At 45.9% G+C, this 16439-nt stretch overlaps 1 protein-coding gene across 1 annotated transcript; it reads left to right on the forward strand.

Annotated features, from left to right (window-relative positions):
* The first annotated feature begins 484 nt into the window (after positions 1-484).
* On the forward strand, positions 485-8469 carry LOC109766262 (disease resistance protein Pik-2-like). The gene is made up of 2 exons (XM_020325031.4): positions 485-1817; positions 5403-8469. Exons 1-2 carry the CDS (start codon positions 877-879, stop codon positions 7384-7386), a joined length of 2925 nt encoding a protein of 974 aa, XP_020180620.2. The 5' UTR covers positions 485-876; the 3' UTR covers positions 7387-8469.
* Positions 8470-16439: the final 7970 nt, after the last annotated feature.

The following is a 16439-nucleotide window of genomic DNA, read 5'->3' on the forward strand; positions in this document are numbered from 1 at the left end:
TGGAAACACTAGGCTCCTACGTACGGGCCTCTAACTCTTTCTATGGCTGGCAGGACAGCGGCACGCCTCACCCGCCGTGGACCGCCACACACATCGGAGTGTGTCCTGTGCGACCAGGAGGACGAGACAATGCACCACCTACTCGTTGGTTGCATGTATCTCGCATCCTCTGGCACGACGTCCTCTCCTGATGCCGCCTTACCATCCCGCCCCCCGCCCCGATAGTGCGGTCAGCTTCTTCGAATGGTGGATCTCGGCCATGCAAAATTCCCCGGCTAACCACCGCAAGGGCCTCAGGACTTTAGTTGCACTGACTGCGTGGACAAATCTTGAAGCACCACAATGCCTGCATCTTGGACGATGCCGCGCCATCGCATACCCACCTGGTTCACACCATACACAGAAGGAAGCTCGTGCATGCCTAGGTGAAAGCAGGTACTAGAGCGCTAACCATCATCATTCATGTAATCTGATTTCATGTACTTGGGGTTGAACAACCTCCTCCCCGTCTGCTCAAACGCGTCCACGTATGCGCATTCTAACTTACGTCACCGCCATCTAATTTTTACCCTGGAATGAGACGCAACATTGGAAAGAACATACTACAAAGTGAGATTAGATTAGGTGCTACTTGGTAAAAGAGACCAAACAACTGGGGCCTACTTATACACATAATAAAGAACTAGTATTTCATGGTTAAACCTTGTTTGAATTCCAGTGGCCAAAATTTTGTTTTTCTTTCTGCTGAGAAAGAAAATAATACAAGTCTTGTAGACAGCCACTTCTACCTAGCAGTAGAACATGTGACTTGCCCACCATTCGACTCTTCCATGAACCCTCCTTCCTATATAAAAATAGGAGTCGAACCCTGCTGCGATGCTCATTGCATTACAAAAACTCTGCTTTCCACCATTCGACCATTCCAGGAAATCCAGAGACACAATGGAAGGCGCCGTGGCGCAGAGCATCCTGAGCAATGTTGGGCAGCTGGTGGGCGAGGAGTTTCGGCAGCTCCGCGCCGTTGGCGGCGAGGTTGCGGAGCTGAGGGACGAGCTGGCCACCATGAACGCGCTCCTGCGCATGCAGACTGAAGCCGAAGATGGCGCCGTGGACCACTTCATTCGCGAGTGGATGAAGCAGCTGCGCGAGCTCGCCTACGACGCCGAGGACTGCGTCGACCTCTACATATTCCGCATAAGGTGCCAGTCGAAAGACGGGTTTCTCGTCTGGTCTAAGCGCCTGCTTGCGACGCTTTTCCCCCGCCATCGCCTTGCTGGCAACATCAGGACCCTCCGTGCGCGCGCTGTCACCATCAGCGAGCGCCATGCCCGGTATGGCGTCAGCCGCGAGGCGCTGCACCGGTCTCCTTCCGTAGCCCCAGTGATGGCGGCGGCGTCGTCCGCGAAAGCGCTCCGCCCTGCCAACGACCCTGACCAGTTCGTCGGCATCGAGGACCAGGCAAACATCCTAGCCAAAAGGGTGAAGGCCATGGTGCATGACAATAGCGAAGAACGTGACAAGAATCTCAAGGTGTTCTCCATCGTGGGATTTGGAGGGCTCGGAAAGACAACGTTGGCCATGGAGGTGTGCCGGCAGCTGGAGACAGAGTTCGACCGGCAAGCGCAAGTGTCGGTGTCTCAGATGTTCGATGGTGGGAACGATCTCAAGGAACTGCTGAAGCGCGTGCTTCAGCAGATCGTTAAGAACAAAGCAGCTAATGAAAAAGGAATAGAGGAAGAGGATCCATTGGCTGGCATCGACACCATGGATGTGAACAAACTTGCCGACAAGCTTGAGGACCTTCTTAAAGAGAAGAGGTACGTACATAATTGCAGATAGAAATACACAACGTTCTTATAATTTATTACTTATTCTTCGTCACATTTTTTTACTACTAGTACTAGTATGGTTCTTTATATTGTTTTTTCCCCTACTTTTTGTACTAAATCAGCGACAATTAATGTGAATCGGCGGAGTAGTATAACTATTTAGTCTGATTTTTGATTGTGTGCAACTTAGTCGTAAAGGGATGGGTGTATGTTCATTGTGTTTTTATCTCCTTGGTGCTACATTATGAGTTAGTAAAAGCCACACTTAAAAAAAAACTTCATGACGACTACTATTACGGCATTGCGGAATTACATATCTTAAATTAAGTTCAGACCACTTCAGATTTTACAAGCTAATTATATATTGGTATTTGTCATTACCCCTTAATCTCCAAAGCTTGTCTATCTTTGGGTAATTAATATGCTTAAAATTATCTTCATTGTCTGTATGGAAATAGTACCTTATTATTTATTGCCAAAATACTTTCACAATGCAGTTCTTTCCAACATTCTTTTAACACATTGCTATATGAGGCCGTAGCCAAGTTGAAAATTGGAGAAAGGGTGTAACTCAAAAAATATCGAATATTTTGAATGCGTAAGTTATACTGGCCAAGCATGATGTCATTATCCGGTTTAAACCTGTAACTTTCAAATCAAATATAAATTCAGATTACACATTATTTTAACTATATTTATCTGTGATACTTCTATTAGTGGAATTGCTTATTTTCTTGATGTTGAAAGTATTTTTTTGGTTTTTATCATTTATGCCACTATTTGTGTCCCGCTACTTAGTTTTACCATTAGAAGTTACAACTGCTCAAAAATGCCATTGTTCCGTGAGATGCTTGCTAAAAAATGTAATTAGATATCTCAAAAATGCCATCGTTCTGTCAGATGTTTGCTCAAAAATGCCATTAGACATCGTCATTATCAGGTGAAACCCGTTGACCATGTTATGTGCAAAAAATACCCCTAGACCAACATGTCATCTCTCTCTATATCACAATGATAAGTGTGGCCCCCGCTTGTCAGGTGTAAGCAAGTGAATAATCTTAGGGGGAAATAAGAATGTTGTTGGGATCAAGTGGGACCTACACTTTATTGTAGTGAGATAGAGGGAGAGCTGACATATTGGTCCATAGGTATTTTGGTCATTATAATATGGCAAACAAGATTTGAGCTAACATGAATGGTGTCCAATGGCATTTTTTAGCATGCGCCTAATGAAGCGATGGCATTTTTGAGCAGTTGAAATTCCTAGTGGAAAAATTGAGTAGTGGAACATAACCAGTGGCATAAATGATAAAGACCCCTTTTTTATTTGAAGTAAACATACTGAAGATTATTTTCTTAAAAGGTAGATATGATGGGTTCATCTTCACGCGAAATAAATATAAACTGATAATAATTTCAAACCAACATCATAGATGATTATTGAATTCGACTTCTTTTTCATATAAATCAACAATCATTTTTTCAGAGACTCATTACAATTATACCTGGCCATCCATCGAGCCGGGCTGGGCTTCGGGCCGGGCCTAGCCAAGCGCGATGCAGAAAACCCAGACCCGGCCCCGGCCCCGCCCGGGCGTTGTGCCTAGAAAATCAGGCCCAAGCCCGGCCCGCACGTGTAAAATCCCGCCAAGCTCAGGCCGGGCCCCTTCGGTAAATCGCAAAAACAGCGGGCCCAGCCCGGCCTTCGGGCTGAAAATCTAAGCCCGGCCCCGGCTCGGCAACAGCGTCAGGCCGGGCTGCCCATGGCCAGGTATAATTACAATGCAGACGCTCACATACACTAACCCGTATGAACACGCGTGCAAACACACCCCTACCCCTGTGAGCGCTTCCGAGAGACTGAGCTAGTGGGTCTTGAGATTGACGAAGTCGCACATGCGCCTCGATATTGAAGGGAACGTTGCTTCCCATTAAAAGAACATTTTTTATGATACACACATGTGTCAAACTTGGGGTTCGATCCCTGATAGGCTGGGGGTACAATCACCCTCCTAATCATCCAACCATAGATTGGTTCTCAATCAACTAAGGATTTATAATTTAGAAATATACGAGTATTTTGCTCACTCTTACTACGCACTACAGGACACCATGCAATTTCTAACATGTCATTAATGCCCAAGAAATCCATGTGCGCAAATCCTCAACCACTAGTTTCCTGTGTCTAGAGATGAGTCCACAAAGCTTCTATGAACCTCTGTTGTAATTTACTCCACAAGTAAATCATGCTTTGTATTTCATCCTTCGTAATATACTGCATGTTTAGGATTGTCCTAAAGTCAATTTGTTGCACTTTGACCAAATTTATAAAAAATATATTAACATCTACAGCATTAAATAGTGTCATCAAACCCATCACTGAATATCTTTTTTAATCTGTACTTATTTGGTACTTCCGATGTTGTAATTTTCTTTCATAAATTTGATCAAAGTTTAGGACAACCCTAAAATGCAGTATATTGTTGCATAGGAGGGAGTACTACAAAACATGATGTACAACACGTAAGACATAACTTTGGCCATTGGTTGCATAATGGCTCCGGTAATTACCATCACAATCACATGGATAGATGCATGTTATGGTATACTAGTTCTAGTTATTTACAACTCTAATGCCTGTGCCTTCAAACATAGTTGTATTTAGTGTACTAATATACTGTTTATATATGTTGTTATAAGTCGTTCCGGACCCATTAAAAATAAGAAGGATGGACTGTTTTCAAACCAAGGATGTAGGAAGTGAAGATCATTGTTTTTCTTGCTTGATAATATTATATTTCTATATTTTTATCTTTATGATTGATTTTCATTTTCTGAAGTAAATTTAGCCAGGTAAAATAAAGAAGTTTGATCTGTTTATACTTCTCTTAATTTCTGTATTTTTTCATAGATATTAATCATTGAACTTCTTTATTAATACTCGCCCTACTTCAAAATATAAGGTGTATATATCAATATCAACAATACCAAATAAGTATCATTAGATTCATCATGAAAAATATTTATATATTTTCTTTATTTAGTATTGTAAATGTTGATATAATTTATTATAAACTTGGTCGAACGTAGAAATTTTTGTCTTTTGGAAAAAATACATTGTATATTTTGGAACAGAGGGAGTATGCATGTATATAAATCTAGACTATAATGAGCAGGCACCATTGCATGAATCTAGACTATTATAAGCTAGCACCACATTGTATGATCATTCTAAATTCTTCTGTTTTAGTTATTATAAATATATAATTCCAGTGTTTATGACTTATGTTTTTTGTTGAATGTTCTTATCCACAAGGCCAACTGGATACCTCAGATCCCACCGGATGTTTGTCCTTCTATAAATGATTTTGCACAATGGATATTATACATAAAAAATGACAATTTCCTTTGTATTATTTTCAAATTATAGATCTAAATAATATTGTAGAACATAGTGTTCATAGTCTAAAAAATGTGCAACCGAACATTTTGCACACATATCTACTTTCCTTCAAATGTGGTTACTACACACAATACTCTTGCTAACACTAGAATATATAATGATGAAACCAGGTACCTGATTGTGATCGATGATGTATGGACTGTAGCAGCATGGGATGCAATCCATTCCAAGTTGCCAGAAAACAAATGCGGCAGCAGAATCATTGTAACCACTCGAATAGAGACTGTGGCCAAAGAATGCAGTGATCCAAGTGTTGGCGATTATTGCATCTACCGCATTCAACCACTCAATCCAGAATACTCTAGGAAGTTGTTCCTCAGTAGGGCATTTGGCTCTATGGACGCTCCTTGCCATGAAGGGCTAGCAGATACAATGGAAGATATTTTGAAGAAGTGTGCTGGGCTGCCATTAGCAATTGTTAGCATTGCCAGCCTGTTGGCAAGCTATAAATATCCAGAGAGGAAAGATATGTGGGAGACAGTTTGTAAATCAATTGGTTCGCAGATGGAGAGCAACCCTACCCTCGAGGGGATGAGTCAAATACTCACACTCAGTTACAACCACCTGCCTTATCACATCAAGTGTTGCATGATGTATCTAAGCCTTTTTCCTGAGGATTATGAAATCAACAAGAATAGGCTCTTGTACAGATGGATCGCCGAAGGATTGATCGAGGAGAAGCGGGGATTGACTTTGTTGGAGGTTGCAGAATCCTACTTCGATGAGTTGATGAGTAGGAGCATGATCGATCCAGCCTCCTCTATAGGGTTCGATGGGAGGAGGGAGGCGTGCCGCGTGCACGACATGATGCTCGAGGTCATGGTGTCCAGATCCCTAGAGGCTAACTTTGTTAGCGTAGTAGGTGGACAATATGAAGGAATGTTTTATGATAGAGTTCGTCGCCTCTCCATCCATGGCATAGAACAGGAACCGGAGGCCGAGGATTCTCCATCCAAGGGGAGGAATAGCATGGATAGGATGGACATGCAACATGTTCGATCACTGAGCATGTTTGAGCTCAAAGCGAAAAGTGTATTTGATCGGTTGCGAGAGTTTACCCTGTTGAGGGTACTTGATCTGGAAGGCTGCAAGGGCCTAGAAAACAAGCATGTGGTGGATATCTGCCGGATGTACCTTCTAAAGTTCTTAAGCTTGAAGGGTACAACCATTAGTGTGATGCCAAAAAAAGTCGGTGAGCTAGAGCATTTGCAAGTTCTCGATGTGCGTGATACACATCTTGGTGAGCTACCAGAAACAGTGACAAAGCTAGAGAAAGCTGAGCGCATGGATTTGACCCACCGTACAGAATGGTACATCATGTGGACTATTCCCAGAGGGGTCTCTAAAATGAAGGCACTACGCGAGGTGGAATGTGCAAAGATAGATAATGTTGAAGTTGCTAAAGAGTTCGGTAAACTAGGACAACTACGTCGCATATTTCTGTTTGTTGACGCCCAGCAAGATCTGGAGGTTGTAGGAGAGCTTGCCATCTCCCTGAGCAAGTTACACTCCCTTCGGTCCCTTGGCATTGGCCGCTTTGGATCCGAGGACGGCAAAATGGACTTTCTTCTTGAGCTGCCATCGCCGCCACGGCTCCTCCGGTACCTCAGCATCGATGGCCAAATTTCAAAATTGCCTGACTGGATGAGCTCACTGTCATATCTGACTGTCTTTGCCGCTAAGTGGTTAAGGTTACGTGGTGACCAAGTGTTTGACGTCCTTTGTAAGCTGCCCAACCTGCAGAGTATCAAGCTGTGGCGGGAATGCTACCTTGACCGCAGACTTGTTGCGCGCACTTCCCACCACTTTGCAGTGTTGAGGACCCTTTCCGTCTGCTCAATTTACTGCAGATATCCCGAAGTGATTGAGTTCGAGGAAGGATCGATGGATAAGCTTGAGGAGCTTTTGGTTGAGTTCTGTGACGGTAACAAGAGGAGCATTGTTGGTATCCAACACTTGACAAACCTGAAAGAGGTCCAGCTTACAGGTAAGAGATACAACTCTTCGCTGGCCCTTGCATTGGAGCAGCTGAAGGCCGAGAGTAACAGCCGCGCCAAGGCCAGTCAGTTTAAGGTTGCAGTGAGATACGAGTGATCACTCTGCTTCCTTCCTTGCTGCGAGTCGGTTGGTTTGTCTGTTTTGTTGTCTCAGGATGTACACGTTTTTATTTTAAATTCTGTTTGCGCATGCAGTTGTAATAAGGGTGGACTGCTGTTTACCAGTTTTTTCGTCCCATAGTTTACATTCGAGGTGGAGTGTAAGCAGTGGGTTTTCCTGGTACACATCAATCTTGCGTGCAACTTTCCCTTTCATTTTCTGAACTCGATGTTTCTCTTGTCAACATGTAAATTGGGTCTGCCCAGTTGAAAAAGCTACCAGCAGATGGAGTGTCCGAGTGGTTAACTTTGTCTTGTGTAAAGTATAATTCTCTAGTACGTTGAATTCATTATCCTCTAGTGTTTCTCTGAAAACAAAGGTAACAACAACAATGGTGCACCGAGCCTGAACCTGCTACCGGAAAGTGCCCGCATCACTTGTACAGGGTACAAAGGGCTGATCGACAAGGGGAAACCTCACGTGCTGTTGGATGTACGACCTGCTCATCATTTCCAAATAGTTTCACTTTCCCGGTCTCTGAACATACCACTCTCCGTTCTGGAGGAGAAGCTGCCTATGCTCGAGACCTCAATGAAGGAAACTTTGGATGCCTCCGCCGCCTCAGATAAACAGCCTTCCTTGTACGTCGTCTGCAGAAGAGGCAACGACTCACAGAGTGCTGTCCAGCTTCTCCGTGAGAAGGGCTTTCACTCCGCCAAGGACATAGTCGGTGGCCTGCAGTCTTGGGCACATGACGTCCATCCTGATTTCCCCGCATACTAGCTAAGTACATTTTGGTCTTATTGCTGAAGTTCCAGCCTTAATACTGGCTGGACATGAACGTCCAGCTTGAGACCGTTGTTTTGTGTGGCGTTGCTTACTTGAGCTATCTTGTAATTTGTTGCTGTAAGTCTATAACTCTAGATTGCTACCTCCAAAGATCTTGTGGAGTTGTAGTAAGACACTGCAGCAGTTTTACAGGCGTGAGACGCCTTGGTGAAGTTTCTGTGAAAGGTGTTTCCTGTAAACTTCCAGTTGTCGTCGTCGAGGAGTATTATTGTTGTCATTATGCCTGAAGTGAGGCGTTCCTGACTGTTTTTGTTGCCATCCCTGATGGTTTCTAGCCGTCAGGGAGATCAGTTATATTCTATTAGTATACCAACTTTCTTTGAAACCTGGTCCAGCGAGAACATAACGAGTAGCGCTCATGTGGTGCTGCTGCCATTGGAGCGCAGCCTAAAAAGTTTGGACTCCTTAGTGGGTTACACAATTGACATGTACCTTGCCACAAAAATTCGAGTTCAAATTTGAGTCATGCATCGTCTAATAAAAAGGATAATTTCTGTCGTAAAAAGGATGAGATCCCGGACGTCACGAGGAGTTTCGGAATGGTCCGGAGGTAAAGATTTATATATGGGAAGTCCTATTCTGGCCACCGGAAAATGTTCCGAATTTTTCGGTATTGTACCGGGAAGGTTTTAGAAGGTTCCGAAGTGGGACCCACCCACATGGGGGACCCACATGAACGTGGGTAGTGGGGGCAAGGCCCCACACCCCTGGTTAAGGCGCACCAAGATCCCTCCTTAGAAGAAATAAGATCATATCCCGAAGGGATAAGATCAAGATCTCTAAAAAGGTGGGATAACAATCGGTGGGGAAGGGAAAGGATGAGATTTCTTTCATCCCACCTTTGCCAACGCCCCAATAGACTTGGAGGGCAATAAACCAGCCCCCTCCACCCCTATATATAGTGGGGAGGTGCATGGGAGCTGTACCCTTTGCCCCTGGCGCAGCCCTCCCCCTCCAACTCCTGCTCCTCCTCCTCCGTTGAGCGTAGCGAAGCTCTGCCGGAGAACCACGAGCTCCACCACCACGCCGTCGTGTTGCCGGAGTTCTCCCTCAACTTCTCTTCTCCCCTTGCTGGACGTCCCCCGGCTGTACGTGTGTTGATCGCGGAGGCACCGTCCGTTCGGCGCTTGGATCGGATCTTCCGCGATTTGAATCGCCGCGAGTACGACTCCATCAACCGCGTTCTTGTAACGCTTTCGCTTAGCGATCTTCAAGGGTATGAGGATGCACTCCCCTCTCTCGTTGCTAGCTTCTCCTAGATTGATCTTGATGACACATAATTTTTTTTTGAAATAGTGTTTCCGCTGGTGTGTCCATCTCAAAAATTTCTTGTAGGTTTCCTGACTTCTCTGTGGAATTTTGTAGCATGGTAGATACTCACCATGTCGATACATTCAAAATTGTATGCACTTTTGAATTCTCCTCCCATTTCCTTACACTAGAGATTGGTGTATCTATCAAGTAATACAAGGGGGTCAAATTCAATTGAAGAAACAAGTGTGACTTACTGAGATTAGCATCATTTGTATGCTTATTTGTAATAATTCCTTGTGTCCAAGAATACACATATTTCTTGGTAGCAGTTTTAAGTAAAACATATTTCTGCCAAAATTGCTTGCCGTGGCAATTGGTAACAGTTCCTTTTGTGTCGGGGTCCTCCACAAACTTGTCACCATCATATGTAATCACTATTTTATCACAGTTATTTCTATAGATACTATATAAAAATAGCATTACATAAAACTTGACATGCAGGTCATTAAAGTGGCAATCATATGGCTCCAACCATCATATCATTACCATGAAACACACGTCATGTTAAATATTACAACATATATACATCTAATGCAAAATTTCATCAATATGATGAAGACTATACCACATCACATGCAACCAGCAAAACCAAGTTAGACTCCTCTACTCAGTTTATACCAAAATTTATTGTACGTGCCTTCTATGGTTTTAGTGTTGGGAAACATAACAGAAAACAAAAAAATCGCCCTACGATCACCCAGGAACAATATGAAGATGCATCAATGGTTAAGATTCGATCATTACCGACTCCGAGTAGCAGCGGAAGTAGACGAGTCGGTGTACATCACACTTGGAGTCCCTCGAACCATGGATGAACGATCTCGCGGACCTCCCACGAATAGTCCCTCGAACAGAAGACCAAAAGCACGCCCTCTCCACGGATTGCAAGCGTACGGTCTTCACGATCCGTCAGCGTTTCGTCGTCTAGAGCTAATCGTCGTCGGAGAATTAGAGGGAGCAGATTAGAACCACATGGGGATTCTAACTATGAGGATTAGAGGATCTAGGTCAAGCTCTAATTGATCAACTAGGACCAACTAGAACTAAAACTAAAGAATTGGAGGAGACGCCAAAACTTGTGTCTTTAAAAGTGCCCCAAAGCCTCTAGTATATATAGGCTGGAGGGGAGAGGTGAAGGAAATAAGCCCTAGAGGCAATAATAAAGTTATTATTTATTTTCTTATACCATGATAAATGTTTATTATTCATGCTAGAATTGTATTAACCGGAAACATAATACGTGTGTGAATACATAGACAAACAGAGTGTCACTAGTATGCCTCTACTTGACTAGCTCGTTGATCAAAGATGGTTATGTTTCCTAGCCATTGACATGAGTTGTCATTTGATTAATGGGATCATATCATTAGGAGAATGATGTGATTGACTTGACCCATTCCGTTAGCTTAGCACTCGATCGTTTGGTATTCTGCTATTGCTTTCTTCATGACTTATACATGTTCCTATGACTATGAGATTATGCAACTCCCGTTTACCGGAGGAACACATTGTGTGCTACCAAACGTCACAACGTAACTGGGTGATTATAAAGGTACTCTACAGGTGTCTCCGGAGGTACTTGTTGGGTTGGCGTATTTCGAGATTAGGATTTGTCACTCCGATTGTCGGAGAGGTATCTCTGGGCCCTCTCGGTAATGCACATCACTATAAGCCTTGCAAGCATTGTGACTAATGAGTTAGTTGCAGGGTGATGTATTACGGAATTAGTAAAGAGACTTGCCGGTAACAAGATTGAACTAGGTATTAAGATACCGACGATCAAATCTCGGGCAAGTAACATACCGATGACAAAGGGAACAACGTATGTTGTTATGCGGTTTGACCGATGAAGATCTTCGTAGAATATGTAGGAGCCAATATGAGCATCCAGGTTCCGCTATTGGTTATTGACCGGAGACATGTCTCGGTCATGTCTACATAGTTCTCGAACCCGTAGGGTCCGCACGCTTAAAGTTCGATGACGGTTATATTATGAGTTTATGTGTTATGATGTACCGAAGATAGTTCGGAGTCCCGGATGTGATGACGGACATGACGAGGAGTCTCGAAATGGTCGAGACATAAAGATTGATATATTGGAAGCCTATATTTGGATATCGGAAGTGTTCCGGGTGAAATCGGGATTTTACCGGAGTACCGGGGGTTACCGGAACCACCCCGGAGGTTTAATGGGCCAAGATGGGCCTTAGTGGAGAAGAGGAGGGGCGGCCAGGGCAGGCCGCGCGCCCCCTCCCCCTCTAGTCCGAATTGGACAAGGAGGGGGGCGGCGCCCCCCTTTCCTTCCCCTCTCCCTCCTCCTTCCCCTTCTCCTACTCCAACTAGGAAGGGAGGGAGTCCTACTCCCGGTGGGAGTAGGACTCCTCTTGGCGCACCTCTCCTGGTCGGCCGCCTCTCCCCTTGCTCCTTTATATACGGGGGCAGGGGGCACCCCATAGACACAACAATTGATCATTGATCTCTTAGCCGTGTGCGGTGCCCCCCTCCACCATAGTCCACCTCGATAATATCGTAGCGGTGCTTAGGCGAAGCCCTGCGTCGGTAGAACATCATCATCGTCACCACGCCGTCGTGCTGACGGAACTCTCCCTCAAAGCTCGGCTGGATCGGAGTGCGAGGGACGTCATCGAGCTGAACGTGTGCTGAACTCGGAGGTGCTGTACGTTCGGTACTTGATCGGTCGGATCGTGAAGACGTACGACTACATCAACCGCGTTGTGCTAACGCTTCCGCTTTCGGTCTATGAGGGTACGTGGACACACTCTCCCCTCTCGTTGCTATGCATCATCATGATCTTGCGTGTGCGTAGGAATTTTTTTGAAATTACTACGTTCCCCAATAGTGGTATCAGAGCCAGGTTTTATGCGTAGATGTTATATGCACGAGTAGAACACAAGTGAGTTGTGGGCGATATAAGTCATACTGCTTACCAGCATGTCATACTTTGGTTCGGCGGTATTGTTGGATGAAGCGGCCCGGACCGACATTACGCGTACGCTTACGCGAGACTGGTTCTAACGACGAGCTTTGCACACAGGTGGCTGGCGGGTGTCAGTTTCTCCAACTTTAGTTGAACCGAGTGTGGCTACGCCCGGTCCTTGAGAAGGTTAAAACAACACTAACTTGACAAACTATCGTTGTGGTTTTGATGCGTAGGTAAGAACGCTTCTTGCTCAGCCCGTAGCAGCCACGTAAAACTTGCAACAACAAAGTAGAGGACGTCTAACTTGTTTTTGCAGGGCATGTTGTGATGTGATATGGTTAAGGCATGATGCTATATTTTATTGTATGAGATGATCATGTTTTGTAACCGAGTTATCGGCAACTAGCAGGAGCCATATGGTTGTCGCTTTATTATATGCAATGCAAACGCCCTGTAATGCTTACTTTATCACTAAGTGGTAGCGATAGTCGTAGAAGCATAAGTTGGCGAGACGACAACGATGCTACGATGGAGATCAAGGTGTCGCGCCGGTGACGATGGTGATCATGACGGTGCTTCGGAGATGGAGATCACAAGCACAAGATGATGATGTCCATATCATATCACTTATATTGATTGCATGTGATGTTTATCTTTTATGCATCTTATTTTGCTTAGATCGACGGTAGCATTATAAGATGATCTTTCACTAAATTTCAAGGTATAAGTGTTCTCCCTGAGTATGCACCGTTGCGAAAGTTCTTCGTGCTGAGACACCACGTGATGATCAGGTGTGATAGGCTCTACGTTCAAATACAACGGGTGCAAAACAGTTGCACACGCGGAATACTCAGGTTGAACCTGACGAGCCTAGCATATGCAGATATGGCCACGGAACACTGAGACCGAAAGGTCGAGCATGAATCATATAGTAGATATGATCAACATAGTGATGTTCACCATTGAAACTACTCCATCTCACGTGATGATCGGACATGGTTTAGTTGATTTGGATCACGTGATCACTTAGATGATTAGAGAGATGTCTATCTAAGTGGGAGTTCTTAAGTAATATGATTAATTGAACTTAAATTTATCATGAACTTAGTCCTGGTAGTATTAGCATATCTATGTTGTAGATCAATAGCTCGTGTTTAGCTCTCTTGTTTTATTTTGATATGTTCCTAGAGAAAACTAATTTGAAAGATGTTAGTAGCAATGATGCGGACTTGGTCCATGATCTGAGGATTAACCTCATTGCTGCACAGAAGTATTATGTCCTTGATGCACCGCTAGGTGACAGAACTATTGCAGGAGCAGATGCAGACGTTATGAACGTTTTGACAAAAGCTCGGTATGATGACTACTTGATAGTTTAGTGCACCATTCTTTACGGCTTATAACCTGGACTTCAAAAATGTTTTGAACGCCACGGAGCATATAAGATGTTTCAAGAGTTGAAATTGGTATTTCATACTCGTGCCCATGTCGAGAGGTATGAGACCTCTGACAGTACTTTGCCAATAAGATGGAGGAGAATAGCTCAACCAGTGAGCATGTGCTCAGATTGTCTGAGTACTACAATTACTTGAATCAAGTTGTAACGCCCGAATAATCAAGCTACAGTAATCCCCTACTAATGATGCCAAGTCATCACTGTTACTGTTGCTAATATCACTTTGATTCAAAACCAATTCAAATTCAAATTTAAAATAAAGTTAAATAAATTATTTCTCCAGACAGTAAAACAAAAATGTTCGTTGGGTTGCAAATATTCACTAACTAAATGACATGAGTGATCCAACATCATTTGAGGTAGCCAATTTCCCCTGGGAATTAAAGCAGTTCCAATTCAGCATTTTTAAATGCTATCCTATTTATGAAAAATCCCAAATGAATTCTTCTGGTCTCCAAAATATTTGTGGCACTGCCTAAGATCACCAAGAAATAAAAAGGGCACTTCCCATATTTTTCCTAAGTAAATAGCATGCCCAACATTTTCTTACCCATCTTTGTTTATTAAATAAAAAGAAAAATAGAATAAGAAAAGAAAAAGGCCGAAGTGCACTGTGCACTTAAGGCCTGCTAACTACAGTGAGGCCCAGCCCACCTACCCCTCTCCTTCCTCCTCTGTTCACAAAGGGGAGGTGGACGACGGCCAGCTGCCCGTGGCCGCGATGGCCACGTGCCGGCCATCCCATGCCTCCCCATCGTCTCCCCCGGCGGATAAGACCACCCCGCCCCTGCCAAACCCTAGCCGGACCCAGATCCGCCTCCTCCCCCCTCGCTCGTTCCCCTCTCCCTCACGCCCTCGCTCCTCCCGAGCGTCACCGTCGCCGTGCGCTGGTCGACCCCGTGGCCACCGCGCCTCTCCGGTTTCACCGATTTGTCCGGGAGCTCCGACGCCGTCAACCTTTTCGTCCGGTGCCGTTGGATCAAGTCAGGGAGCAGCGCAGCAACTCCGACGACCCAAATTCCTTCTCCGACCCGCGCCACGACACCGCCTCGATCTCCTCCGCCTCTGCTCTTCTAAGCCCTCACCGGACCACCTTGTGTCCCCGCGGTGAGCTCCACATCCTCACTCCCCTCTGTCTTGCTCGGATTGAGCCGTGGGTAGCCGTTGCCGTGGCCGTGCCCCTGTTTCCCCCGCTCGGCTCCGCCCCACCTGTCGCTGCTCTGCTCCCACGCCCCCCTTCAGCGCACGCATGCCCGCGCGAGGCCATGCCCACGCCACGCCTGGGCCCCGTCCCCGCTCGCCACCGCCGCACGTCTCCCCGCACCCAACCCCGCCGTTGCGCGCCGCCCGCAGTTGCCGTTGGGCGTAGTCGCCGCCACGCACGCCTCCTCTGGCCTCTTCGCGCTACTCCCCCCCCCGTAGCCACTCCCTGCGCGCCCGCCTCGCCCCATGCGCCGCGCCTACTGCGCCACGCTGCTGCGTGGCCTCGCCCTCCGCCCATCCCGCCTCGCTTCCGCCGTCGCCTGACTGGCCTCGACCGCCCTTGTCGCGTCCCGCTCGCCCCACTCCCCCTCGCCTTCGCGCCCACTCGACCAGCTTGCCGCCGCCAACCGCAGCCCAGGCCGGCCGGCGCCCGGGTCCGGCGCCATGGGGCTCCGCGTGCCGCGCCCGGCGACCACGCCCCGCGCCCGGGTGGGCTTTGGCCCCCGACGGGCGCCTGCCCCGTTCGTTGCGCCCGCTACACGCCCGCCCCACTAAGGCATGTGGGTCGCTGACCATAGGGCCCCACCGGCCCTTTTTCTTAAAAAGAATGTCTGTAAAAAAATATAAGATTATACTTAATCATTAATTAATTAACTTAATCAAAATGGTTTAATTAAGCTAATTACTTATTTAGCCTAACTAATCCCTAATTAGTTACATGTGAGTATGACAGGGGGCCCCACACCCTGTTGACCATTCAAACGTTGACTGGTCAACTGGGACCCCTGGCCCACCTGTCGGCCGCTGGGTGCACTTTTGTGTACCCTGTGCTGGGTGCGCTTAGCGTTTTAATCATTATTTTCGAATTAATATTAATTTCATAATATTGTTTAAACCTTTAGAAATTCGTAGTAAATAAACCGTAACTCGGATGAAAATGTTTTCTATATGAAAGTTGCTCAGAAAAATCCAACGAATCCGAATACGGGGTCCGTTCATCTGTCACATGCCCCTAGCATGCTGAACATGGAACTGTCCCCTCTCTTTCATCTGTCCGAAATCCGCCTACCGCCGGGAAATCATCCTCGGATGTTTCCCCCCTTCGTGTGCAACGTGTAGTACCGCGTTACAGCACGCCTAGCACTACGTATCGTCATGTCATGCTTAGTGATACCTCTGTTTGCTATGTATTTACTGTTTCTTCCCCCTCTTCTCTCCGGTAGACCTCGAGACCGGTGATGCCCCAGTGATCGACTACGTCACCGACGACCGTTCCTTTGCAGCAGA

The sequence above is a fragment of the Aegilops tauschii genome, chromosome 7 (assembly GCF_002575655.3).
Source record: "Aegilops tauschii subsp. strangulata cultivar AL8/78 chromosome 7, Aet v6.0, whole genome shotgun sequence".
Taxonomy (NCBI): Eukaryota; Viridiplantae; Streptophyta; class Magnoliopsida; order Poales; family Poaceae; genus Aegilops; species Aegilops tauschii.

Excerpts from the sequence above, each read along its gene's own strand:
- LOC109766262 (XM_020325031.4), top strand. The coding sequence starts at position 877 with ATGCTCATTGCATTACAAAAACTCTGCTTTCCACCATTCGACCATTCC. Across the intron at positions 1,818-5,402 it reads GACCTTCTTAAAGAGAAGAG|GTACCTGATTGTGATCGATG; the intron begins GTACGTACATAA and ends TGATGAAACCAG.